The following is a 26,381-nucleotide window of genomic DNA, read 5'->3' as shown; positions in this document are numbered from 1 at the left end:
ACAGTAACGTTTTTGTTTAAAATAGTTTTTATTGCATTGTTTGCCTGCCTAAATCTGTTTAACATGTCTATGCCATCAGATAACCTATGTTCTGTGTGTGTAGAGACAAATGTGTTCCCCCTTTGAGTGTTTGTGATAATTGTGCCATAGCGTCCAAACAAAATAAGGACAGCTCTGTTACATTTCATAATGTTGCCCAAGATAATTTATCTAATGAAGGTAGTGAGGATAATTCTACATCCTCTCCTTCTGTGTCTACACCAGCTTTGCCCGCGCAGGCGACACCTAGCGCGCCAGTGCTTATTTCTATGCAACAATTAACAGCAGTAGTGGATAATTCTATAGCAAATCTTTTATCCAAACTGCCAGCATTTCAGAGAAAGCGTGATTGTTCAGTTTTAAATACAGATAAAAAAAGGATGAACAATCAGACGCTGACGATGCCTTATCTATTTTACCCTCACATCAATCGGAATTGGCTGTGAGGGAAGGTCTGTCTGAGGGTGAAATTTCAGACTCAGGAAAAATTTCTCAACAGGCAGAACCTGATATAGTAGCATTTAAATTTAAGCTAGAACATCTCCGCGCTTTGCTTAAGGAGGTATTAGCTACTCTGGATGACTGTGATTCTGTAGTAGTACCAGAGAAGTTGTGCAAATTGGACAAATTTTTAGAGGTCCCAGTGCACGAAGACGCTTTCCAATACCCAAGAGGGTAGCGAGCATAGTGGATAAGGAGTGGGAGAAGCCAGGTGTACGCTTTGCCCCACCTCCTATATTTAAGAAAATGTTTCCCATAGTAGACCCTAGAAGGGACACATGGCAGACGGTCCCGAAGGTTGAGGGAGCTGTTTCAACACTAGCGAAGCGCACAACTATTCCTATAGAGGACAGCTGCGCTTTCAAAGATCCTATGGATAAAAATTGGAAGGATTGCTTAAAAAAGATTTTTGTTCAACAAGGGTTCATCCTTCAACCAGCTACGTGTGTTATTACTGTCACTTCAGCGGCGTCCTTTTGGTTCGAGGAACTAGAAAGGTCGCTCCAGAAAGAGACTTCCTATGAAGAAGTCATGGACAGAATTCACGCATTAAAGTTAGCTAATTCCTTTATATTGGATGCCGCTTTTCAAATAACGAAATTGGCGGCGAAAAACTCAGGTTTTGCTATAGTAGCGCGGAGGGCGCTTTGGCTAAAATCCTGGTCGGCAGATGTGTCGTCCAAGACTAAGTTACTTAATATTCCTTTCAAGGGTAAGACCCTTTTTGGGCCGGAATTGAAGGAAATTATTTCAGACATCACTGGGGGTAAGGGCCATGCCCTCCCACAGCATAGGCCTTTTAAGGCTAAGAACAAGTCTAATTTTCGTTCCTTTCACAATTTCAGGAACGGACCGGCTAATAACTCCACTGCCGCTAGACAAGAAGGTAACGCGGCCCAGCCCAAACCCGCTTGGAAGCCCATGCAAGGCTGGAACAAGGGTAAACAGACCAAGAAACCTGCTGCTGCTACCAAGACAGCATGAAGGGGTAGCCCCCGATCCGGGACCGGATCTGGTAGGGGGCAGACTATCTCTCTTCGCTCAGGCTTGGGCAAGAGATGTTCCGGATCCCTGGGTACTAGAAATAGTCTCCAAGGGATACCTGCTAGAGTTCAAGGGACTTCCTCCAAAGGGAAGATTCCACCTGTCTCACTTATCTTCAGACCAGATAAAGAAACAGGCATTCTTACATTGTGTAAGAGACCTATCAAAGATGGGAGTGATAAACCCAGTCCCCACCGGGGAACAAGGTCTAGGTTTTTACTCAAACCTGTTTGTGGTTCCCAAAAAAGAGGGAACTTTCAGGCCAATCCTGGATTTAAAGATATTAAACAATTTCCTCAGAGTTCCATCCTTCACGTGGCTCTTCCATTCGGTTTAGCCACCGCTCCCAGAATTTTCTCAAAGGTGCTAGGGTCCCTTCTAGCGGTCCTAAGGCCGAGGGGCATCGCTGTAGCACCTTATCTAGACGACATCCTAATCCAAGCGTCATTTCTTTCCAAAGCGAGGGCCCACACAGACATTGTGTTGGCTTTTCTCAGATCTCACGGGTGGAAGGTGAACATAGAAAAGAGTTCACTGTCACCGTCCACAAGGGTTCCGTTTCTGGGAACAATAATAGATTCTATGGAAATGAAGATCTTCCTGACAGAAGTCAGAAAGTTAAAGCTTCTAAACGCTTGTCAAGTTCTTCATTCTATTCCTCAACCCTCCATAGCTCGGTGCATGGAAGTAATAGGACTAATGGTCGCAGCAATGGACGTGGTTCCTTTTGCTCGAATTCATCTAAGACCATTACAGCTGTGCATGCTCAATCAGTGGAATGGGGACTATACAGACTTGTCTCCCCAAATTCAAGTAGACCAGGTAACCAGGGACTCACTTCTCTGGTGGTTGACCCAGGATCACCTGTCTCAGGGAATGAGTTTCCGCAGACCGGAGTGGGTCATTGTCACGACCGACGCCAGCCTCTTGGGGTGGGGCGCGGTCTGGGACTCCCTGAAAGCTCAGGGCCTATGGTCTCGGGAAGAGTCGCTTCTCCCGATAAACATTTTGGAACTAAGAGCAATATTCAATGCGCTCCTGGCTTGACCTCAGCTAGCGAAAGCCAGGTTCATAAGATTTCAGTCGGACAACATAACGACTGTTGCGTACATCAATCATCAGGGGGGAACAAAGAGTTCCCTAGCGATGAAGGAAGTAACCAAGATCATCCAATGGGCAGAGAATCACTCCTGCCATCTATCTGCTATTCACATCCCAGGAGTAGACAACTGGGAGGCGGACTATTTGAGTCGTCAGACTTTCCATCCGGGGGAGTGGGAACTCCACCCGGAGGTCTTTGCTCAGTTAACCCAATTATGGGGCATTCCAGACATGGATCTAATGGCGTCCCGTCAGAACGTCAAGATTCCTTGTTACGGGTCCAGATCCAGGGATCCCAAGGCGATTCTAGTGGATGCATTAGTGGCGCCTTGGTCGTTCAACCTAGCGTATGTGTTTCCACCGTTTCCTCTCCTTCCCAGGCTCATAGCCAGGATCAAACAGGAAAAGGCCTCAGTGATTCTGATAGCTCCTGCGTGGCCACGCAGGACTTGGTATGCAGACCTGGTGAATATGTCATCGGCTCCACCATGGAAGCTACCTTTGAGACAGGATCTTCTAGTACAAGGTCCATTCGAACATCCAAATCTAGTTTCTCTGCAGTTGACTGCTTGGAAATTGAACGCTTGATTTTATCCAAACGTGGGTTTTCGAATTCTGTGACAGATACTCTGGTCCAAGCCAGAAAACCTGTGACTAGAAAGATTTACCATAAAATATGACGTAAATATTTCTGTTGGCGTGAATCCAAGGGATTCTCCTGGAGTAAAATAAAAATTCCAAGGATTCTCTCCTTTCTCCAAGAAGGTTTGGATAAAGGGTTGTCCGCTAGTTCTCTAAAGGGACAGATTTCTGCTTTATCTGTCTTGTTACACAAACGACTGGCAGCTGTGCCAGATGTACAAGCTTTTGTTCAGGCTTTGGTTAGAATCAAGCCTGTTTACAGAACCATGACTCCTCCTTGGAGTCTAAATTTAGTTCTTTCAGTTCTTCGAGGGGTTCCGTTTGAACCTTTACATTCCATAAATATTAAGTTATTATCTTGGAAAGTACTGTTTTTGGGTGCTATTTCTTCTGCTAGAAGAGTTTCTGAATTATCTGCTTTGCAGTGTAATCCACCCTATCTGGTTTTCCATTCAGATAAGGTTGTTTTGCGTACTAAGCCTGGTTTTCTTCCAAAAGTTGTTTCCAACAAGAATATTAACCAGGAAATAGTTGTTCCTTCTCTGTGTCCGAAACCAGTTTCAAAGAAGGAACGTTTATTACACAATTTAGATGTTGTTCGTGCTTTAAAGTTCTATTTAGAAGCAACAAAAGGTTTTAGACAAACCTCATCCTTGTTTGTCGTTTACTCTGGTAAGAGGAGAGATCAAAAAGCTTCTGCTACCTCTCTCTCTTTCTGGCTAAAAAGCATTATCCGATTGGCCTATGAGACTGCCGGACGACAGCCTCCTGACCGAATCACAGCTCACTCTACTAGGGCTGTGGCTTCCACATGGGCCTACAAGAACGAGGCTTCTGTTGATCAGATATGTAAGGCAGCGACTTGGTATTCTCTGCACACTTTTGCCAAATTCTACAAATTTGATACTTATGCTTCTTCGGAGGCTATTTTTGGGAGAAAGGTTTTGCAAGCCGTGGTGCCTTCCATTTAGGTAACCTGATTTGCTCCCTCCCTTCATCCGTGTCCTAAAGCTTTGGTATTGGTTCCCACAAGTAATGGATGACGCCGTGGACCGGACACACCAATGTTGGAGAAAACAGAATTTATGATTACCTGATAAATTACTTTCTCCAACGGTGTGTCCGGTCCACGGCCCGCCCTGGTTTTCCTAATCAGATTGAAATTTTTTTTTGTCTTTATACACTACAGTCACCACGGCACCCTATAGTTTCTCCTTTTTCTCCTAACCGTCGGTCGAATGACTGGGGGGCGGAGCTAGAGGGGGAGCTATATGGACAGCTCTGCTGTGCGCTCTCCTTGCCTTTCCCTGTAGGGGAGGAGAATATCCCACAAGTAATGGATGACGCCGTGGACCGGACACACCGTTGGAGAAAGTAATTTATCAGGTAAGCATAAATTCTGTTTTTTACGAAATAGCAGACATATATGGCTGTGGCGTTGCTTTTTGGTAATTAGAAGGCCACTAAATGCTGCTGCGTACCACACGTGTATTATACCCAGCAGTGCAGGGGTTAAATAGGGAGCTTATAGGGAGTTTGTAGGGTTAATTTTAGCTTTAGTGTAGTGTAGTAGACAACCCAAAGTATTTATCTAGGCCCATTTTGGTATATTTCATGCCACCATTTCACCGCCAAATGCGATCAAATAAAAAAAATTGTTCCCTTTTTCACAAACTTTAGGTTTCTCACTGAAATTATTTACAAACAGCTTGTGCAATTATGGCACAAATGGTTGTAAATGCTTCTCTGGGATCCTCTTTGTTAAGAAATAGCAGACATATATGGCTTTGGCGTTGCTTTTTGGTAATTAGAAGGCCGCTAAATGCTGCTGCACATCACACGTGTATTATGGCTAGCAGTGAAGGGGTTAATTAGGTAGCTTGTAGGGAGCTTGCAGGGTTAACTTTAGCCTTAGTGTAAAGATCAGCCTCCCACCTGAAACATCAGACCCCCTGATCCCTCCCAATCAGCTCTCTTCCCTCCCCCACCCCACAATTGTCCCCACCATCTTAAGTACTGGCAGAAAGTCTGCCAGTACTAAAATAAGGTATATGGGGGGGTTAGCATATTTACATATGCCGCTGTGTAGGATCCCCCCTTAGCCCCCAACTTCACTGATCCCCCCACCAAACAGCTCTCTAACCCTCCCCCTCTACCTTAATTGGCGCCATCTTGGGTACTGGCAGCTGTCTGCCAGTACCCAGTTTAGAAAAAAATGTGTTTTTTTATTTTTTTTTCCCTTTTCTGTAGTGTAGTTCCCCCCCCCCCCCCCACCCAAGACCAACCCCCCACCCCTCCAAGATCCCTTAGAATATTTTTAAATAGCCCCTTTCTGACTTTCTCCCACTATTATTATTTTTTTTTCTTCTGTAGTATAGCGGTGCCCATCCGCCCCCCTCCACATCACACGGACCATCAATGGCCATCCACCCGCCTCCCACGTTGGCTCCCACCCACCAACGATACCGGCCATCGATGTCCAGAGTGGCTCTCTCTGCATCGGATGGCCATGCAGGGTTATTGCAGGATGACTCCATATCGAGGCATCACTGCAATGACCGGAAAGCAGCTGGAAGCGAGCAGGATCACTTCCAGCTGCTTTCCAGACCAAGGACGTGCAGGGTACGTCTTCAGGCGTTAACTGTCTTTTTTTTAGAGGACGTACCGTGCACGTCCTTGGTCATTAAGGGGTTAAAGGTAGACATTTTCTGGAAACTTTCAAGTCCCTTCCAAAATGTATCCCACATATTCTTGTCTTCTTTATTTCTGTTTCTGTCTATTTGGAGTTTGGTGCTCCAGACTTAAGATTAATTGTAAGAGATAGAGCCTGCTCTTCAACTTTTTAAAAAATATACAAATCTATCATTTGAGTTCCATAAGAAAAGAGTTGAAGCAAACCATAGATTCTGAAGAAGCACTTCAGCCTATTACCCAGTCTCCATCATGTAGGTGTATAGAGTGAAGTTATTTATTTGATCAGCTTGTCTTCATGGAAATTGTAGCTCTTAACTAAGGAAATATGGCAGGATGCTTTAAAACGCTAATGTTAAACATCAGCCTCTAAAGAATGGGGACAGCTGACTCCCTCCTCCCCGTGTTAAACAGATTGTGGTCTCACGTTTCACTACCAAGCTATGTGATTCCTGGCAATTCTGGGCACTTCTGTTTATCATCTGTGAGCTTCTGAAAGGTGGAGCTTAATGGGTAGGGAAGTATTAGGATATTTGTTAACCAGTGTCAGTATTACAGGGTTTAGCCAGCACAAGTATAATACAGTATAAACACTTATTTCTTACTAGAATTAAAAAACAAACAAAAAATACATTTCTTTATACTTGTATTAAAGTGATGGTAAACTTCGTTATTTGCAAATTACATATTTAGATTAGTTTATATAATAAGTATTAAACCGCATTATCAATTGATTATTTTTTTATGTATTTTAATGTAAATTTTAATACATTATCAAAACCTTGTTGCACCGCATCTCTCTGCCTCGCTCCGCACCTCTTAGATGTTTCACTGAATATTGTCTGTGTTGATCTGGTCTCCACCCTTTCTACACGTCAGAGGGTTTGCTCGCTCTATGTTAGGATTGCTCGGATTGCGCATTAATGCGCATGCGCGAATCCAATTGTATTGAAGGAAGCCTATCTAGCAACAGGCTTGATGATTGGATGAAAGACTGCAAAAGCGATATGACGTCACGGAGGGCTATATAATGTATAAAGTGAAAATTAGTGTGCACATTTAAGAAAATTGAACAAGATTGATCATATATTCGGTCAATAGTGAGTTTACCATCCCTTTAACATTTGAAAACTATACAAAAAAAGGCCTGTCTCTTTTTTAGCCTGTTTTAGGATTTTGTGTAGGGGACAGTCAACTTTCTTCTGTAGTAAAATACATTTGTATATTTAGCAAGATAATGTGCCTTTCTTCGTAATTTAAGATGTCACAAAGTTCCAACACCAGCAGTACATGAATGCTATTTCTGGAAGTTGAATTTTTTTTTATTGTGTATGTGTTTTTGGACCAGGCTTTGTGTTTTACTGAGAAGTTTTAATCTACTTTGTTGTATAGGAAGATAAATAATACTGATGCACTATATTGTACATTACTCTAGAGATGTTATCTGCATTTGTGCATTGTTGAGTTGAGAGTCCTAAGTGTGCAATATATAACAGCCTTTTATTTTGTGTGCCTTTTCTTCAGAAAGGTCAGATTCATGCTGGCTACAAGGACCTGATGGATAATTTCCAGCTTCTCTTTGCCACCCTTACAAAGGAGAGAGAAGAGAAAGACGTTAAGCTGGTGTTGAATCTTTTCCAATCCTTTCTAGATGAATTTACCCGTGGATACACCAAAAGAGATGACCACGAACCTCCAAAGGTACATTATTTTTAGATGCACCCTTTCTTTCATGTAATTAGCAAGAGTCCATGAGCTAGTGACGTATGGGATATACATTCCTACCAGGAGGGGCAAAGTTTCCCAAACCTCAAAATGCCTATAAATACACCCCTCACCACACCCACAAATCAGTTTTACAAACTTTGCCTCCTATGGAGGTGGTGAAGTAAGTTTGTGCTAGATTCTACGTTGATATGCGCTCCGCAACAGGTTGGAGCCCGGTTTTCCTCTCAGCGTGCAGTGAATGTCAGAGGGATGTGAGGAGAGTATTGCCTATTTGAATGCAATGATCTCCTTCTACGGGGTCTATTTCATAGGTTCTCTGTTATCGGTCGTAGAGATTCATCTCTTACCTCCCTTTTCAGATCGACGATATACTCTTATATATATATATATATACCATTACCTCTGCTGATTTTCGTTTCAGTACTGGTTTGGCTTTCTACAACATGTAGACGAGAGTCCTGGGGTAAGTAAGTCTTATTTTCTGTGACACTCTAAGCTATGGTTGGGCGCTTTTTTTATAAAGTTCTAAATATATGTATTCAAACATTTATTTGCCTTGACTCAGGATGTTCAACCTTCCTTATTTTCAGACAGTCAGTTTCATATTTGGGATAATGCATTTGAATCAATCATTTTTTCTTACCTTAAAAAATTTGACTTTTTCCCTGTGGGCTGTTAGGCTCGCGGGGGCTGAAAATGCTTCATTTTATTGCGTCATTCTTGGCGCAGACTTTTTTGGCGCAAAAAATCTTTTCTGTTTCCGGCGTCATACGTGTCGCCGGAAGTTGCGTCATTTTTTGACGTTCTTTTGCGCCAAAAATGTCGGCGTTCCGGATGTGGCGTCATTTTTGGCGCCAAAAGCATTTAGGCGCCAAATAATGTGGGCGTCTTATTTGGCGCTAAAAAAATATGGGCGTCGCTTTTGTCTTCACATTATTTAAGTCTCATTTTTCATTGCTTCTGGTTGCTAGAAGCTTGTTCTTTGGCATTTTTTCCCATTCCTGAAACTGTCATTTAAGGAATTTGATCAATTTTGCTTTATATGTTGTTTTTTCTCTTACATATTGCAAGATGTCTCATGTTGCATCTGAGTCAGAAGATACTTCAGGAAAATCGCTGCCTGGTGCTGGAACTACCAAAGCTAAGTGTATCTGCTGTAAACTTTTGGTAGCTGTTCCTCCAGCTGTTGTTTGTATTAAATGTCATGACAAACTTGTTAATGCAGAAAATATTTCCTTTAGTAAAATACCATTACCTGTTGCAGTTCCATCAACATCTAATGTTCAGAGTGTTCCTGATAACATAAGAGATTTTGTTTCTGAATCTATTAAGAAGGCTATGTCTGTTATTCCTCCTTCTAGTAAACATAAAAAGTCTTTTAAAACTTCTCTTTATCCAGATGAATTTTTAAATGAACATCATCATTCTGATTCTAATGATTCTTCTGGTTTAGAGGATTCTGTTTCAGAGGTTGATGCTGATAAATCTTCATATTTATTTAAAATGGAATTTATTCGTTCTTTACTTAAAGAAGTCCTAATTGCATTAGAAATTGAGGATTCTGGTCCTCTTGATACTAAATCTAAACGTTTAGACAAGGTCTTTAAATCTCCTGTAGTTATTCCAGAAGTTTTTCCTGTTCCTGGTGCTATTTCTGAAGTAATTTCCAGGGAATGGAATAATTTGGGTAATTCATTTACTCCTAAACGTTTTAAGCAATTATATCCTGTGCCGTCTGACAGATTAGAATTTTGGGACAAAATCCCTAAAGTTGATGGGGCTATCTCTACCCTTGCTAAACGTACTACTATTCCTACGGCAGATGGTACTTCCTTTAAGGATCCTTTAGATAGGAAAATTGAATCCTTTCTAAGAAAAGCTTATTTGTGTTCAGGTAATCTTCTTAGACCTGCTATATCTTTGGCGGATGTTGCTGCAGCTTCAACTTTTTGGTTGGAAACTTTAGTGCAACAAGTAACAGATCATGATTCTCATAACATTATTATTCTTCTTCAACATGCTAATAATTTTATCTGTGATGCCATTTTTGATATTATCAGAGTTGATGTCAGGTTTATGTCTCTAGCTATTTTAGCTAGAAGAGCTTTATGGCTTAAAACTTGGAATGCTGATATGTCTTCTAAATCGACTCTACTTTCCCTTTCTTTCCAGGGTAATAAATTATTTGGTTCTCAGTTGGATTCCATTATCTCAACTGTTACTGGTGGGAAAGGAACTTTTTTACCACAGAATAAAAAATCTAAGGGTAAAAACAGGGCTAATAATCGTTTTCGTTCCTTTTGTTTCAACAAAGAACAAAAGCCTGATCCTTCATCCTCAGGAGCAGTTTCAGTTTGGGAACCATCTCCAGTCTGGAATATATCCAAGCCTTCTAGAAAAGCAAAGCCAGCTTCTAAGTCCACATGAAGGTGCGGCCCTCATTCCAGCTCAGCTGGTAGGGGGCAGATTACGTTTTTTCAAAGAAATTTGGATCAATTCTGTAAACAATCTTTGGATTCAGAACATTATTTCAGAAGGGTACAGAATTGGTTTCAAGACAAGACCTCCTGCAAAGAGATTCTTTCTTTCCCGTGTCCCAGTAAACCCAGCGAAAGCTCAAGCATTTCTGAAATGTGTTTCAGATCTAGAGTTGGCTGGAGTAATTATGCCAGTTCCAGTTCTGGAACAGGGGCTGGGGTTTTATTCGAATCTCTTCATTGTACCAAAGAAGGAGAATTCCTTCAGACCAGTTCTGGTTCTAAAAATATTGAATCGTTATGTAAGGATACCAACATTCAAAATGGTAACTGTAAGGACTATCCTGCCTTTTGTTCAGCAAGGGCATTATATGTCTACAATAGATTTACAGGATGCATATCTGCATATTCCGATTCATCCAGCTCACTATCAGTTTCTGAGATTCTCTTAACTAGACAAGCATTACCAGTTTGTGGCTCTACCGTTTGGCCTAGCAAGAGCTCCAAGAATTTTTACAAAGGTTCTCGGTGCCCTTCTATCTGTAATCAGAGAACAGGGTATTGTGGTATTTCCTTATTTGGACGATATCTTGGTACTTGCTCAGTCTTCACATTTAGCAGAATTTCATACGAATCGACTTTTGTTGTTTCTTCAAAATCATGGTTGGAGGATCAATTCACTAAAAAGTTCATTGATTCCTCAGACAAGGGTAACCTTTTTGGGTTTCCAGATAGATTCAGTGTCCATGACTCTGTCTTTGACAGACAAGAGACGTCTAAAATTGATTTCAGCTTGTCGAAACCTTCAGTCACAATCATTCCCTTCGGTAGCCTTATGCTCGTTTTCACATGCGACCTCTTCAGCTCTGTATGCTGAACCAATGGTGCAGGGATTACACAAAGATATCTCAATTAATATCTTTAAAAACGATTGTACGACACTCTCTGACGTGGTGGACAGATTACCATCGTTTAGTTCAGGGGGCTTCTTTTGTTCTTCCGACCTGGACTGTAATTTCAACAGATGCAAGTCTTACAGGTTGGGGAGCTGTGTGGGGGTCTCTGACAGCACAAGGGGTTTGGGAATCTCAGGAGGTGAGATTACCGATCAATATTTTGGAACTCCGTGCAATTTTCAGAGCTCTTCAGTCTTGGCCTCTTCTGAAGAGAGAATCGTTCATTTGTTTTCAGACAGACAATGTCACAACTGTGGCATACATCAATCATCAAGGAGGGACTCACAGTCCTCTGGCTATGAAAGAAGTATCTCGAATTCTGGTTTGGGCGGAATCCAGCTCCTGTCTAATCTCTGCGGTTCATATTCCAGGAATAGACAATTGGGAAGTGGATTATCTCAGTCGCCAAACGTTGCATCCGGGCGAATGGTCTCTTCACCCAGAGGTATTTCTTCAGATTGTTCAAATGTGGGAACTTCCAGAAATAGATCTGATGGCTTCTCATCTAAACAAGAAACTTCCCAGGTATCTGTCTAGATCCCGGGATCCTCAGGCGGAGGCAGTGGATGCATTATCACTTCCTTGGAAGTATCATCCTGCCTATATCTTTCCTCCTCTAGTTCTTCTTCCAAGAGTAATCTCCAAGATTCTGAAGGAATGCTCGTTTGTTCTGTTGGTAGCTCCAGCATGGCCTCACAGGTTTTGGTATGCGGATCTTGTCCGGATGGCCTCTTGCCAACCGTGGACTCTTCCGTTAAGACCAGACCTTCTGTCGCAAGGTACTTTTTTCCATCAGGATCTCAAATCCTTAAATTTAAAGGTATGGAGATTGAACGCTTGATTCTTGGTCAAAGAGGTTTCTCTGACTCTGTGATTAATACTATGTTACAGGCTCGTAAATCTGTATCTAGAGAGATATATTATAGAGTCTGGAAGACTTGTATTTCTTGGTGTCTTTCTCATCATTTTTCCTGGCATTCTTTTAGAATTCCGAGAATTTTACAGTTTCTTCAGGATGGTTTAAATAAAGGTTTGTCCGCAAGTTCCTTGAAAGGTCAAATCTCTGCTCTTTCTTTTCTTTTTCACAGAAAGATTGCTAATCTTCCTGATATTCATTGTTTTGTACAAGCCTTGGTTCGTATAAAACCTGTCATTAAGTCAATTTCTCCTCCTTGGAGTTTGAATTTGGTTCTGGGGGCTCTTCAAGCTCCTCCGTTTGAACCTATGCATTCATTGGACATTAAATTACTTTCTTGGAAAGTTTTGTTCCTTTTGGCCATCTCTTCTGCCAGAAGAGTCTCTGAATTGTCTGCTCTTTCTTGTGAGTCTCCTTTTCTGATTTTTCATCAGGATAAGGCAGTGTTGCGAACTTCTTTTGAATTTTTACCTAAGGTTGTGAATTCCAACAACATTAGTAGAGAAATTGTAGTTCCTTCATTATGCCCTAATCCTAAGAATTCTAAGGAGAAATCATTGCATTCTTTGGATGTTGTTAGAGCTTTGAAATATGTTGAAGCTACTAAAAGTTTTCGAAAGACTTCTAGTCTATTTGTCATCTTTTCCGGTTCTAGAAAAGGCCAGAAAGCTTCTGCCATTTCTTTGGCATCTTGGTTGAAATCTTTAATTCATCATGCCTATGTTGAGTCGGGTAAAACTCCGCCTCAGAGGATTACAGCTCATTCTACTAGGTCAGTTTCTACTTCCTGGGCGTTTAGGAATGAAGCTTCGGTTGATCAGATTTGCAAAGCAGCAACTTGGTCTTCTTTGCATACTTTTACTAAATTCTACCATTTTGATGTGTTTTCTTCTTCTGAAACAGTTTTTGGCAGAAAAGTACTTCAGGCAGCTGTTTCAGTTTGAATCTTCTGCTTATGTTTTCATTTAAACTTTATTTTGGGTGTGGATTATTTTCAGCAGGAATTGGCTGTCTTTATTTTATCCCTCCCTCTCTAGTGACTCTTGCGTGGAAAGATCCACATCTTGGGTAGTCATTATCCCATACGTCACTAGCTCATGGACTCTTGCTAATTACATGAAAGAAAACATAATTTATGTAAGAACTTACCTGATAAATTCATTTCTTTCATATTAGCAAGAGTCCATGAGGCCCACCCTTTTTTGTGGTGGTTATGATTTTTTTGTATAAAGCACAATTATTCCAATTCCTTATTTTTTATGCTTTCGCACTTTTTTCTTATCACCCCACTTCTTGGCTATTCGTTAAACTGATTTGTGGGTGTGGTGAGGGGTGTATTTATAGGCATTTTGAGGTTTGGGAAACTTTGCCCCTCCTGGTAGGAATGTATATCCCATACGTCACTAGCTCATGGACTCTTGCTAATATGAAAGAAATGAATTTATCAGGTAAGTTCTTACATAAATTATGTTTTTTGGGGCTCCTACTGAGCATGTGCACAGTATACACTTATATGCATTTTGTGATTGTATGGTGGCTTTCACATAGTACAGGGGGAGGGAAAATCGGAATAACTTTGAAATTTTCCAGAAAATATTATACTGCTCAAGTAAGTGCTATTACACTGTCTTTTTGTTGTATATTTGTCAATTATTCAGACTATTTGCTGCCTAATCTAAAGTAAGACTTTACGATGACTAAGGTGTAGACTGTCCCTTTAATTCTCAGTAATTCGCTGTGTGTGTTGGTGTCAAAGTGTCAATCATATCACAGTAATCAATTACAAAGAAATAGCAATTAATCCCTTGCTTGTCTTTTACATATAATAGTTGAATATTTAAATACAGAATAGAAAATGTACACTAGTTTGAACCTAAGCATTATGAGTCCAGGAGTCCATTAGACTTCTTGGGCCTTTGAAAAAAAAATTTTATTACTGAAGGGTCTCTGTAAAAAGCGGACATCCTCATTACTCATTATCACTGTTTTACTACAATGAGTAAACAGATGGCAAGAGTTAACCGGTTTGTACCTTGGGTATAAATTGTCTTACTCTGCCACACCTGACTAGTCTATGAATAAGCGCCAATAGGGGGCGTGAAATGCTTAAGATTGGCCTTGTATGCATGTCTGCCCTCTGTTTGGGAAAACTCTCTTTTATATTAGTGTTAGAATAAATGGATGTTTTATTTTCTTCATCTAACCGAGTAGTGCCTACTTCCTTTTGACTTCTGGCATTTAACCATAAGCATGCCTATCCTTTTACCATTTAGCATGCAGGGGGTTATAGCTCCAAGGTGCTAGCAAAACTATGGACCAGACTCAGTTTTTAAGGTGCCATGGGTGACCTGGCGAGTGGGTATGCCAAGCCTTCATGTATAGTTTTCTCTACATTTAGAATCCAGGGAATACATTCTAGTTGTGGCACAGCATAAAATGCCTTCCTAAAAAATTGCACGTTTGGCTGTTCAGTGTTTTTAGTTATTCCTTAAATTTAAATAAGTATTTCAACCCCCTCTTAGAGAACATCAGCACTACCAAACTCATCTAGTGCACTGATAATGTAATCTTTGATCTGCTATTTTCCTGTGGATGAAAATTAATCTTGATTTGGAATGTTGCACTCCGTTACATATGTATGGACTTAACAGTTAAAAATGATTGGTAGAAGGGTCACCCATCGGAGTCTTTTAATTTTAAAGGGACATTATACACTATTTTTTCTTTGCATATATGTTTTGTAGATGATCTATTTATATAGTCCATAAAGTTTGATTTTCATAAAAATGTATAGTTTTGCTTATTTTTAAATAACAACATTGCTCTGATTTTCAGACACCTAACCAAGCCCCAAAGTTTGATGAGAGTACCGTCAGCTACCTTCTCCAGCTTGCTCCTGTTTGTGTAAAGGGTTTTTTCATATGCAAAAGAAGGGGGAGGGGGAGTGTCTTATTTCCCACTTGCAGTGGGCTTTCCAGCTAACTTTTCAACATAGCTAAACTGAGAGTTTCTAAGTAAGTCTTTAAACCGTTTTATACTGGATTTTTATATCAGTATCTTGTTCTTTATAGTAGTGTCTATTACATGCAGTTATTTGAAAATGAGTGTATACTGTCCCTTTAAGGTATAAGGGTGCCCTGGTGCCTGGATTTGTTGAGCCTTGTTTTGAAAAAAACTTACACTATCTGCAGCCTCCAGTCTAGGGTTATGTTTCTACAGCCAATCAGAAACCATAGTTGTTCTAACCATTGTTCTCAATGGCACTAAACTCTCAAGTGCTCATGCATATGTCCAACAAGGCACTGCAGCCTCTAATTGGCTTTAGCAACTGCCAATAGAGTTACTTTTAAATTATTACTTTTAAATAATTGAAGGATATTCTTGGCTGTTCCTGTTTTTACAAATCATGCAGTTTGATTAGCTGGTGAAACTAAAAATTACAGAAGGGGGGATCTATGTTTTCTCTTTGAAATTATGTTTTCTCCAAATTAGTGGTTAATAATTACCCAAAAATATAAATACTGTTTGTGCACTGCTAGTGATAAGAAACCTAAATAAACAAGACTTTCTGGTGTTCTATTATTCATTGTCTGTAATTTATATTTTTTTATAGAGGAACAAATCGCAAAAGAAGAGACGAAAACAAGATCAGATGGTGAGTAAATCTTAAAACCTGATGTGTTCCTTTTTATATTCTAAGAACATACTTAAGGTGAAAGCCTTTATTTCTCTTGTAAGGTGTATCCATTCCACGGGTTCATCCATTACTTGTGGGATATTCTCCTTCCCAACAGGAAGTTGCAAGAGGACACCCACAGCAGAGCTGTCTATATAGCTCCTCCCCTAACTGCCACCCCCAGTCATTCTCTTGCAACTCTCGACAAGAAAGGAAGTATCAAGAGATATGTGGTTTATTTTTAAACGGTACCAGTGTTGTACTGTTTTTCTCTCTTAGATTAGAAGAAGAATTCTGCCTGGAGATTTGATGATCTTAGCGGTTTGTAACTAAGGTCCATTGCTGTTCTCACACATAACTGATGAATATGGGAAAACTTCAGTTGGGGGAACGGCCTGCAGATTACCTGCTTTGAGGTATGTTCAGTATTTTTATTTCTAGAGAGAGGAATAAGTTCTAGAAAATGCTGACAGAGCCTTGTGTATTTGAGGTAAGCCTGATGCAGTGATTTAACAGCGACTGGGATCATGCTTACATAACAGGGTAATACTCATGTTAATATTCATATTGCTTAGTAACAAAACGTTTACATAATTTCAAATAAATAGGACGTTTTTTCTCTGAGGGAGATAAGTCTTTATTTGGGGCCTAGTTTCCACATGGCTAGTCAGATACTTCCAGGAGTATTTTCTTAAGGCCCCTCTGACATCCAGTACATGGTGGGAGGGGCCTATTTTAGCACTCTAACTGTGCAGTTTTAATACAGACTGAGACATCCAGCTTCCATAGAAGAGTCCTCTGGCATCTGAGAACCATTTCAAAGGGGTTATTTCTGCACAAATTCGTATTTAAGGGCAGGTAGGAGCCTCAGCAGAGCTGTGGCATGGTGCTCAATTGATTTTTAACGTTTTCTAACGTTTTTCAATCCGGTTTGGGGCCTAAGGGGTTAATCATCCATTTGCAAGTGGGTGCAATGCTGCTTTAGTCCCTTATTCACACTGTAAAAATTTCAAAGATTTTACTGTATTTTTTCACTGTTTTGCAGTTTAAGTGCTAGTTTCTCCTACATTGGTGTGTCCGGTCCACGGCTTCATCCTTACTTGTGGGATATTCTCTTCCCCTACAGGAAATGGCAAAGAGAGCACACAGCAAGAGCTGTCCATATAGCCCCCCCTCTGGCTCCGCCCCCCAGTCATTCTCTTTGCCGCTCTGAACAAGTAGCATCTCCACGGGGATGGTAAAGAGTATGTGGTGTTAGTTGTAGTTTTTATTTCTTCTATCAAGAGTTTGTTATTGTAAAATAGTGCCGGTTTGTACTATTTACTCTACAACAGAAAGTGATGAAAAGTTCTGTTAAAAGAGGAGTATGATTTTAGCACCAGTAACTAAAATCCATTGCTGTTCCCACGCAGGACTGTTGAAACCAGAGAACTTCAGTTGGGGGGAACAGTTTGCAGACTTTTCTGCTCCAGGTATGACTAGTCTCTTTTCTAACAAGACATAGTAATGCTAGAAGACTGTCAGTTTTCCCTTATGGGATCGGTAAGCCATTTTCTTAGACTCATAACAGAATGAAGGCTTATAAATGGGCTCTATGCTGGTTGACACTATTGTGGGCTAAATCGATTGATTTATATCATATTTATATGACTTTTGGAGTGTTTTGTGACTTTGAAACACTTTTGGGAACGTTTTTATTACGCCTGGCAATTGTTTAGACGCCTAATCTAGTCAGGAAGGCCCCTTCACTCTGGTATGCAGAGGGAGGAGGCCTCATTTTCGCGCCTCAGTTGCGCAGTTACTTCCATAGGCAGTGCATGCAGCTTCATGTGAGAGGGTCCTGTGGCCATAAAAACGAATTCAAGAAGGCTTATTTCTGTGGTGAATAACCCCCAAGGAAGATAAAAGCTGCAGCAAGGTCTGTGGCAGGGACTGTAGTGTGTTTAAACCGGTAAATTGAACAATTAGCTCCGGTTTGCTCATTTAAGGGGTTAGAGACACTGGGGTGCAAATTTTGTAAAGATCGGATATTTCCTTCATAGTTTTTCAAACATTCAGAAATAAAGTGTGCTCTTTTTATTATTTAAAGAGACAGTAACGGTTTTGTTTAAAAATTGTTTTTTTGCATTAATAGCCTGCCAAAATCTGTCTAACATGTCTATACCTTCAGATAGCATATGTTCTGTGTGTATGGAGGCCAAGGTGGTTCCCCCTTTAAATGTATGTTCAAATTGTGCCATGGCGTCCAAACAAAGTAAGGACAGTACTGTCTCCTTTAAAAAGGTTGCCCAAGATGATTCTTCAAATGAAGGTAGTGGGGATAGCTCATCATCCTCTCCTTCTGTGTCAACACCAGTTTTGCCCGTGCAGGCGATACCTAGTACATCTAGCGCGCCAATGCTTGTTACTATGCAGCAATTAACTGCAGTAATGGATAATTCTATAGCAAATCTTTTATCCAAACTGCCAGCATTTCCCAGAAAGCGTGATTGCTCAGTTTTAAATACAGAGGATGAGCAAGTGGGCGCTGACGATAATTTATCTGTTATACCCTCACACCAGTCTGAATTGGCAGTGAGGGAGGGTCTGTCTGAGGGAGAAATTTCTGATTCAGGAAAAGTTTCTCAGCAGGCAGAACCTGATATCGTGGCATTTAAATTTAAGTTAGAACATCTCCGCGCCCTGCTTAAGGAGGTGCTAACTACTCTTGATTATTGTGACTCTTTGGTGATTCCAGAGAAATTTTGCAAAATGGACAAATTCTTAGAGGTCCCTGTGCACGCTGATGCCTTTCCGATACCCAAGAGGGTGGCGGACATAGTGACTAAGGAGTGGGAGAAGCCAGGTATACCTTTTGTCCCACCTCCTATATTTAAGAAGATGTTCCCCATTGTCGACCCCAGAAGGGACGCATGGCAAACAGTCCCTAAGGTTGAGGGGGCAGTTTCTACGTTGGCCAAGCGCACAACTATTCCTATTGAGGACAGTTGCGCTTTCAAAGATCCTATGGATAAAAAATTGGAAGGATTGCTTAAAAAGATATTTGTTCAGCAAGGTTTCCTTCTCCAACCAATTTCGTGCATTATTACTGTCACCACGGCGGCGTCTTTTTGGTTCGAGGAACTAGAAAATTCGCTCCAGAATTGAAGGAGATTATTTCAGACATCACTGGGGGAAAGGACCATGCCCTCCCACAGGATAGGCCTTTCAAGGCTAAGAACAAATCTAATTTTCGTTCCTTTCGCAATTTCAGGAACGGACCGTCTCCTAACTCTGCAGCCTCTAGACAAGAGGGTAACAATTCCCAGCCTAAACCAGCATGGAAACCAATGCAAGGCTGTAACAAGGGTAAACAGGCCAAGAAGCCTGCGGCTGCTACCAGGACAGCATGAAGGGGTAGCCCCCGATCCGGGACCGGATCTAGTAGGGGGCAGACTTTCTCTCTTTGCTCAGGCTTGGGCAAGAGATGTTCCGGATCCCTGGGCACTAGAAATAGTCTCTCAGGTGTATCTTCTAGAATTCAAGGAACTTCCTCCAAGGGGAAGGTTCCACATGTCTCGCTTATCTTCAGACCAGATAAAGAGACAGGCATTCATTCATTGCGTAGAAGACCTATTAAAGATGGGAGTGATACACCCAGTTCCAACAGCGGAACAAGGACTGGATTTTTACTCAAACCTGTTTGTAGTTCCCAAAAAAGAAGGAACTTTCAGGCCAATTCTGGATTTAAAAATTCTAAACAAATTCCTCAGAGTTCCATCATTCAAAATGGAAACCATTCGGACGATTTTACCAACAATCCAGGAGGGTCAATACATGACTACCGTGGACTTAAAGGATGCGTACCTACATATTCCTATCCACAAAGATCATCATCAGTTCCTAAGGTTCGCCTTTCTGGACAAACATTACCAGTTCGTGGCTCTTCCGTTTGGTTTAGCCACTGCTCCCAGAATTTTCACAAAGGTGCTAGGGTCCCTTCTAGCGGTTCTAAGACCGAGGGGCATTGCTGTAGCACCTTACTTAGACGACATTCTAATCCAAGCGTCGTCCCTTTCCAAAACAAGGGCTCATACAGACATTGTATTAGCTTTTCTCAGGTCTCACGGGTGGAAGGTGAACGTAGAAAAGAGTTCCCTGTCCCCGTCCACAAGGGTTCCTTTTCTGGGAACAATAATAGATTCTGTAGAAATGAAGATTTTTCTGACAGAGGTCAGAAAATTAAAACTTCTAAACGCTTGTCAAGTTCTTCAATCTATTCCTCAGCCTTCCATAGCTCAGTGCATGGAGGTAATAGGATTAATGGTTGCAGCAATGGACATGGTTCCTTTTGCTTGAATTCATCTAAGACCATTGCAACTGTGCATGCTCAAACAGTGGAATGGGGATTATGCAGACTTGTCTCCCCAGATTTAAGTAGACCAGGTAACCAGAGACTCACTCCGATGGTGGTTGATTCAGGATCACCTGTCTCAGGGAATGAGTTTCCGCAGACCAGAGTGGGTCATAGTCACGACCGACGCCAGTCTCTTAGGCTGGGGCGCGGTCTGGGACTCCCTGAAAGCTCAGGGTCTATGGTCTCGGGAAGAGTCCCTTCTCCCGATAAACATTTTGGAACTGAGAGCGATATTCAATGCGCGCCTGGCCTGGCCTCACCAAGCGAAGGCCAGATTCATAAGATTCCAGTCGGACAACATGACGACTGTAGCGTGCATCAATCATCAGGGGGGAACAAAGAGTTCCTTGGCGATGAGAGAGGTAACCAAGATCATCAAATGGGCGTAGGATCACTCCTGCCACCTATCTGCAATCCACATCCCAGGAGTAGACAACTGGGAGGCGGATTATTTGAGTCGTCAGACTTTCCATCCCGGGGAGTGGGAACTCCACCCGGAGGTCTTTGCCCAGTTAACTCAACTATGGGGCACTCCAGATATGGATCTGATGGCGTCTCGTCAGAACTTCAAAGTTCCTCGATACGGGTCCAGATCCAGGGACCCCAGGGCGACACTAGTGGATGCATTAATGGCGCCTTGGTCGTTCAATCTAGCTTATGTGTTTCCACTGTTCCCTCTCCTTCCCAGGCTGGTAGCCAGGATCAAACAGGAGAAGGCCTCAGTGATTCTAATAGCTCCTGCATGGCCACGCAGGACCTGGTATGCAGACCTGGTGAATATGTCATCGGCTCCACCATGGAAGCTACCTTTGAGACAGGATCTTCTAGTACAAGGTCCATTCGAACATCCAAATCTAGTCTCTCTGCAACTGACTGCTTGGAAATTGAACGCTTGATTCTATCTAAGCGTGGGTTTTCAGATTCAGTGATAGATACTCTGGTTCAAGCCAGAAAACCTGTAACTAGGAAAATTTACCATAAGATATGGCAAAAATATATCCGTTGGTGTGAATCCAAGGGATTATCTTGGAGTAAAATTAAAATTCCTAGGATTCTTTCCTTTCTCCAAGAGGGTTTGGATAAAGGTTTGTCAGCTAGTTCTTTAAAAGGACAGATATCTGCTCTGTCTGTTTTGTTACACAAACGTCTGGCAGCCGTGCCAGATGTACAGGCGTTTGTACAGGCACTAGTTAGAATTAAGCCTGTCTACAGACCTATGACTCCTCCTTGGAGTCTAAATTTAGTTCTTTCAGTTCTTCAGGGGGTTCCGTTTGAACCCATTCATTCCATAGATATTAAGTTACTGTCTTGGAAAGTTCTGTTTTTGGTTGCTATTTCTTCTGCTAGAAGCGTTTCTGAATTATCTGCTTTGCAGTGTGCTTCTCCCTATCTGGTATTCCATACAGATAAGGTAGTTTTACGCACCAAGCCTGGTTTTCTTCCAAAGGTGGTTTCCAACAGGAATATTAACCAGGAAATAGTTGTTCCTTCTCTGTGTCCGAATCCAGTTTCGAAGAAGGAACGTTTGTTACACAACATAGATGTGGTCCGTGCTTTAAAATTCTATTTAGAAGCAACAAAGGATTTCAGACAGACATCATCCTTGTTTGTCGTTTATTCTGGTAAGAGGAGAGGGCAGAAAGCTACTGCTACCTCTTTCTTTTTGGCTGAAAAGCATCATCCGATTGGCTTATGAGACTGCCGGACGGCAGCCTCCTGAACGAATTACAGCTCACTCTACTAGAGCTGTGGCTTCCACATGGGCCTTCAAGAACGAGGCTTCTGTTGATCAGATCTGTAAGGCAGCGACTTGGTCTTCTCTGCATACTTTTGCCAAATTTTACAAATTCGATACTTATGCTTCTTCGGAGGCTGTTTTTGGGAGAAAGGTTTTGCAAGCCGTGGTGCCTTCCGTTTAGGTAACCTGACTTGTTCCCTCCCTTCATCCGTGTCCTAAAGCTTTGGTATTGGTTCCCACAAGTAAGGATGAAGCCGTGGACCGGACACACCAATGTAGGAGAAAACAGAATTTATGTTTACCTGATAAATTTCTTTCTTCTACGGTGTGTCCGGTCCACGGCCCGCCCTGGCTTTTAGTCAGGTTTGAAATTTTTATTCTGTACACTAGTCACCACGGCACCCTATAGTTTCTCCTTTTTCTCCTAACCGTCGGTCGAATGACTGGGGGGGCGGAGCCAGAAGGGTGGGCTATATGGACAGCTCTTGCTGTGTGCTCTCTTTGCCATTTCCTGTAGGGGAAGAGAATATCCCACAAGTAAGGATGAAGCCGTGGACCGGACACACCGTAGGAGAAAGAAATTTTTCAGGTAAACATAAATTCTGTTTTTTTCTCTTAAAGGCTTCTATTCAAATCTGTTTATAGTTCCCAAAAAAGAGGGAACTTTCAGACCAATCTTGGATCTCAAGATCCTAAACAAATTTCTCAGGGTCCCATCCTTCAAGATGGAGACTATCCGAACCATCCTCCCTATGATCCAGGAGGGTCAATATATGACTACCGTTGACTTAAAGGATGCTTATCTCCACATTCCGATTCACAGAGATCATCATCAGTTCCTCAGGTTCGCCTTCTTAGACAGGCATTACCAGTTTGTGGCTCTTCCCTTCAGGTTAGCCACGGCACCAAGAATCTTTACAAAGGTTCTAGGGTCCCTACTGGCGGTTCTAAGGCCACAGGGCATAGCGGTGGCTCCTTACCTAGACGACATTCTGATACAGGCATCGACTTTTCAAATCGCCAAGTCCCATACGGACATTGTCCTGGCCTTCCTAGGAACACTGATAGATTCAGTAGAAATGAAAATTTTTCTGACAGAGGTCAGGTTATCAAAGCTTCTAACTTCCCGCCGTGCTCTTCATTCCACTTCTCGGCCGTCAGTGGCTCAGTGTATGGAAGTAATCGGCCTAATGGTAGCGGCAATGGACATAGTTCCGTTTGCCCACCTACATCTCAGACCACTGCAACTTTGCATGCTCAATCAGTGGAATGAGGATTACACAGATTTGTCCCCTCTGCTAAATCTGGATCAAGAGACCAGGGATTCTCTTCTCTGGTGGTTCTCTCCGGTCCATCTGTCCAGGGGAATGAGTTTCTGCAGGCCAGAGTGGACTATAGTCATGACGGATGCCAGCCTTCTGGGCTGGGGCGCAGCCTGGAACTTCCTGAAGGCTCAGGGTTCGTGGACTCAGGAGGAAAGCCCTCCTTCCTATAACATTCTGGAACTGAGAGCGATATTCAATGCTCTTCAGGCTTGGCCTCAACTAGCTGCGGTCAGGTTCATCAGATTTCAGTTGGACAATATCACAACTGTAGCCTATATCAACCATCAGGGGGGGACAAGAAGCCCCCTGGCAATGATTATGGTTTCAAAGATAATTCTATGGGCAGAGGTTCACTCTTGCCATCTCTCAGCTATCCATATCCCAGGAGTAGAGAACTGGGAGGCGGATTTTCTAAGTCGGCAGACTTTTCATCCGGGGGAGTGGGAGCTCCAATCGGAGGTATTTGCCCAGCTGATTCAACTATGGGGCAAACCAGAAGTGGATCTGATGGCGTCTCGTCACAACGCCAAGCTTCCCTGTTAAGGGTCCAGGTCAAGGGATCCCCAGGCAGCCCTGATAGATGCTCTAGCAGTGCCCTGGTCCTTCAGCCTGGCTTATGTGTCCCCACCATTTCCTCTCCTCCCTTGTCTGATTGCCAAGATCAAGCAGGAGAGAGCTTCAGTGATTTTGATAGCACCTGTGTGGCCACGCAGGACTTGGTATGCAGATCTGGTGGACATGTCATCCCTTCCACCATGGACTCTGCCTCTGAGGCAGGACCTTCTACTCCAAGGTCCATTCAAACATCCAAATCTATTTTCTCTGCGGCTGACTGCTTGGAGATTGAACGCTTGATTTTATCAAAACGGGGTTTCTCCGAGTTGGTCATTGATACCTTAATTCAGGCTCGAAAGCCTGTCACCAGGAAAATCTATCATAAGATATGGTGTAAATATCTTCATTGGTGTGAATCCAAGGGTTACTCATGGAGTAAAGTCAGGATTCCTAGGATATTATCCTTTCTCCAAGAAGGATTGGAGAAGGGATTGTCAGCTAGTTCCTTTAAGGGACAGATTTCTGCTCTGTCTATTCTTCTGCACAAGCATCTGGCTGATCCAGACGTTCAGGCGTTTTGTCAGGCTTTAGTTAGAATCAAGCCTGTGTTTAAACCTGTTGCTCCGCCATGGAGTTTAATTTTAGTTCTTAAAGTTCTTCAAGGGGTTCCGTTTGAACCTCTGCATTCCATAGATATCAAGCTTTTATCTTGGAAAGTTCTGTTTTTGGTAGCTATCTCTTCGGCTTGAAGAGTTTCAGAGTTATCTGCCTTACAGTGTGATTCCCCTTATCTGATACTCCATACAGATAAGGTAGTGTTGCGTACCAAACCTGGATTTCTTCCTAAGGTGGTATCTAATAAGAATATCAATCAGGAGATTGTAGTTCAGTCACTGTGTCCTAATCCTTCTTCAAAGAAGGAACGTCTATTACACAATCTTGACGTGGTTCGTGCTTTAAAGTTTTATTTACAAGCTACTAAGGATTTTCGTCAAACATCTGCATTGTTTGTTGTCTACTCTGGACAGAGGAGAGGCCAAAAGGCTTCGGCATCTTCTCTTTCTTTTTGGCTGAGAAGTATAATCCGTTTAGCTTATGAGACTGCTGGCCAGCAGCCTCCTGAAAGAATTACAGCTCATTCCACTAGAGCGGTAGCTTCCACATGGGCTTTTAAAAATGAGGCCTCTGTTGAACAGATTTGTAAGGCGGCGACTTGGTCTTCACTTCATACTTTTTCTAAATTCTACAAATTTGATACTTTTGCTTCCTCGGGGGCTATTTTTGGGAGAAAGGTCTTGCAGGCAGTGGTGCCTTCCGTTTAAGTTCCTGCCTTGTCCCTCCCTTCATCCGTGTCCTAAAGCTTTGGTATTGGTATCCCACAAGTAATGGATAAACCCGTGACCTGATAAATTTCTTTCTCTTGTGGTGTATCCAGTCCACGGCCCGCCCTGTCACTTTAAGGCAGGTGTTTTTTATTTTTAAACTACAGTCACCACTGCACCCTATAGTTTCTCCTTTTTCTTGCTTGTCTTCGTTCGAATGACTGGGGGTGGCAGTTAGGGGAGGAGCTATATAGACAGCTCTACTGTGGGTGTCCTCTTGCAACTTCCTGTTGGGAAGGAGAATATCCCACAAGTAATGGATGAACCCGTGGACTGGATACACCACAAGAGAAAGAAATTTATCAGGTAAGCATAAATTTTGTTTTTTAACATGCTCTTATATATCTCAAAAGTTTAAATAGATGCCTTAGAGACAGTTTTTATTATTACTATTATTTATTTTTTATAATGGATAAAGTCAGCAGCATCCAGACTTCCTCACCACTGCATACACATTTTTAAATCTGGCCCCCTCAGTGGATTATGAACTAGGATCTCATTTTGAGATCAATATGTTTTGACATTTTAATGTTGGATCCTGGTGTATCATAATAAAGGTCTGTTTTTATTTAAAAGCTTGACAGGACTGATATCCATATGTGAAGGGGTAATGTGTAATTGTTCCAGTGTATACCTTTATGTATTGGACTCCCACAAGTTTATATAAGCAAAACGTGTAGCACTCTTTTAATTTCCTTCTAATGACACAATGAGTCCACAGATCATCTAATTACTATTGGGAATATCACTCCTGCCCAGCTGGAAGCGGCAAAGAGCACCACAGCACAGCTATTAAATATCACCCTCCTTCCCTCTAACCCCTGTCATTCTCTTTTCCTACATTAGAGCAAGGAAGTGGTAAAGTTAGGTGTTAGGTAAAGATTCTTCAAGCAAGATTTTATTATTTTTTCAGCAGTACAAGATTGTGCTGTTTTGTTCTAGGGTGTAGCCGTAGTACATATCAGTCTCTTCAGTAGAGCAGTGGTGGCTTTCAAGCAATGGGAACTTGTGGGTTACAATCCTCACTGCGCCTCCCATATATTTATGCTGCCCTAACCGTAAAAGCCTGAGTACGATTACTCAGTCTTTTTCTATCCACAGGTCCATGTGAGCTGCCTTGCTGCCTGGCAGAAGTCTTAAGGTAAGTGCTAACTTTAATTTTTCTGGGACACACAGATAGCACTTTCACATTCAAAAAATTGGGGGACAAGTCA

At 42.0% G+C, this 26,381-nt stretch overlaps 1 protein-coding gene across 6 annotated transcripts in view; it reads left to right on the top strand.

The window, feature by feature from the left end:
* Window positions 1-26,381, top strand: part of MYO9B (myosin IXB) — a 597,798-nt gene that overhangs the window by 455,466 nt on the left and 115,951 nt on the right. For all 6 annotated transcript variants that reach the window (XM_053702888.1, XM_053702886.1, XM_053702887.1 and 3 more), the window contains 2 exons: window positions 7,543-7,719; window positions 15,709-15,750. In XM_053702888.1, coding sequence (XP_053558863.1) covers window positions 7,543-7,719; window positions 15,709-15,750 — 219 coding nt within the window. The remainder of the gene's footprint in view (window positions 1-7,542; window positions 7,720-15,708; window positions 15,751-26,381) is intronic.

This window comes from Bombina bombina, chromosome 2, assembly GCF_027579735.1.
Source record: "Bombina bombina isolate aBomBom1 chromosome 2, aBomBom1.pri, whole genome shotgun sequence".
In the NCBI taxonomy this organism is placed as follows: domain Eukaryota; kingdom Metazoa; phylum Chordata; class Amphibia; order Anura; family Bombinatoridae; genus Bombina; species Bombina bombina.
Note: the sequence above shows the minus strand (reverse complement) of the source record. Positions and strands in the feature narration are given on the sequence as shown.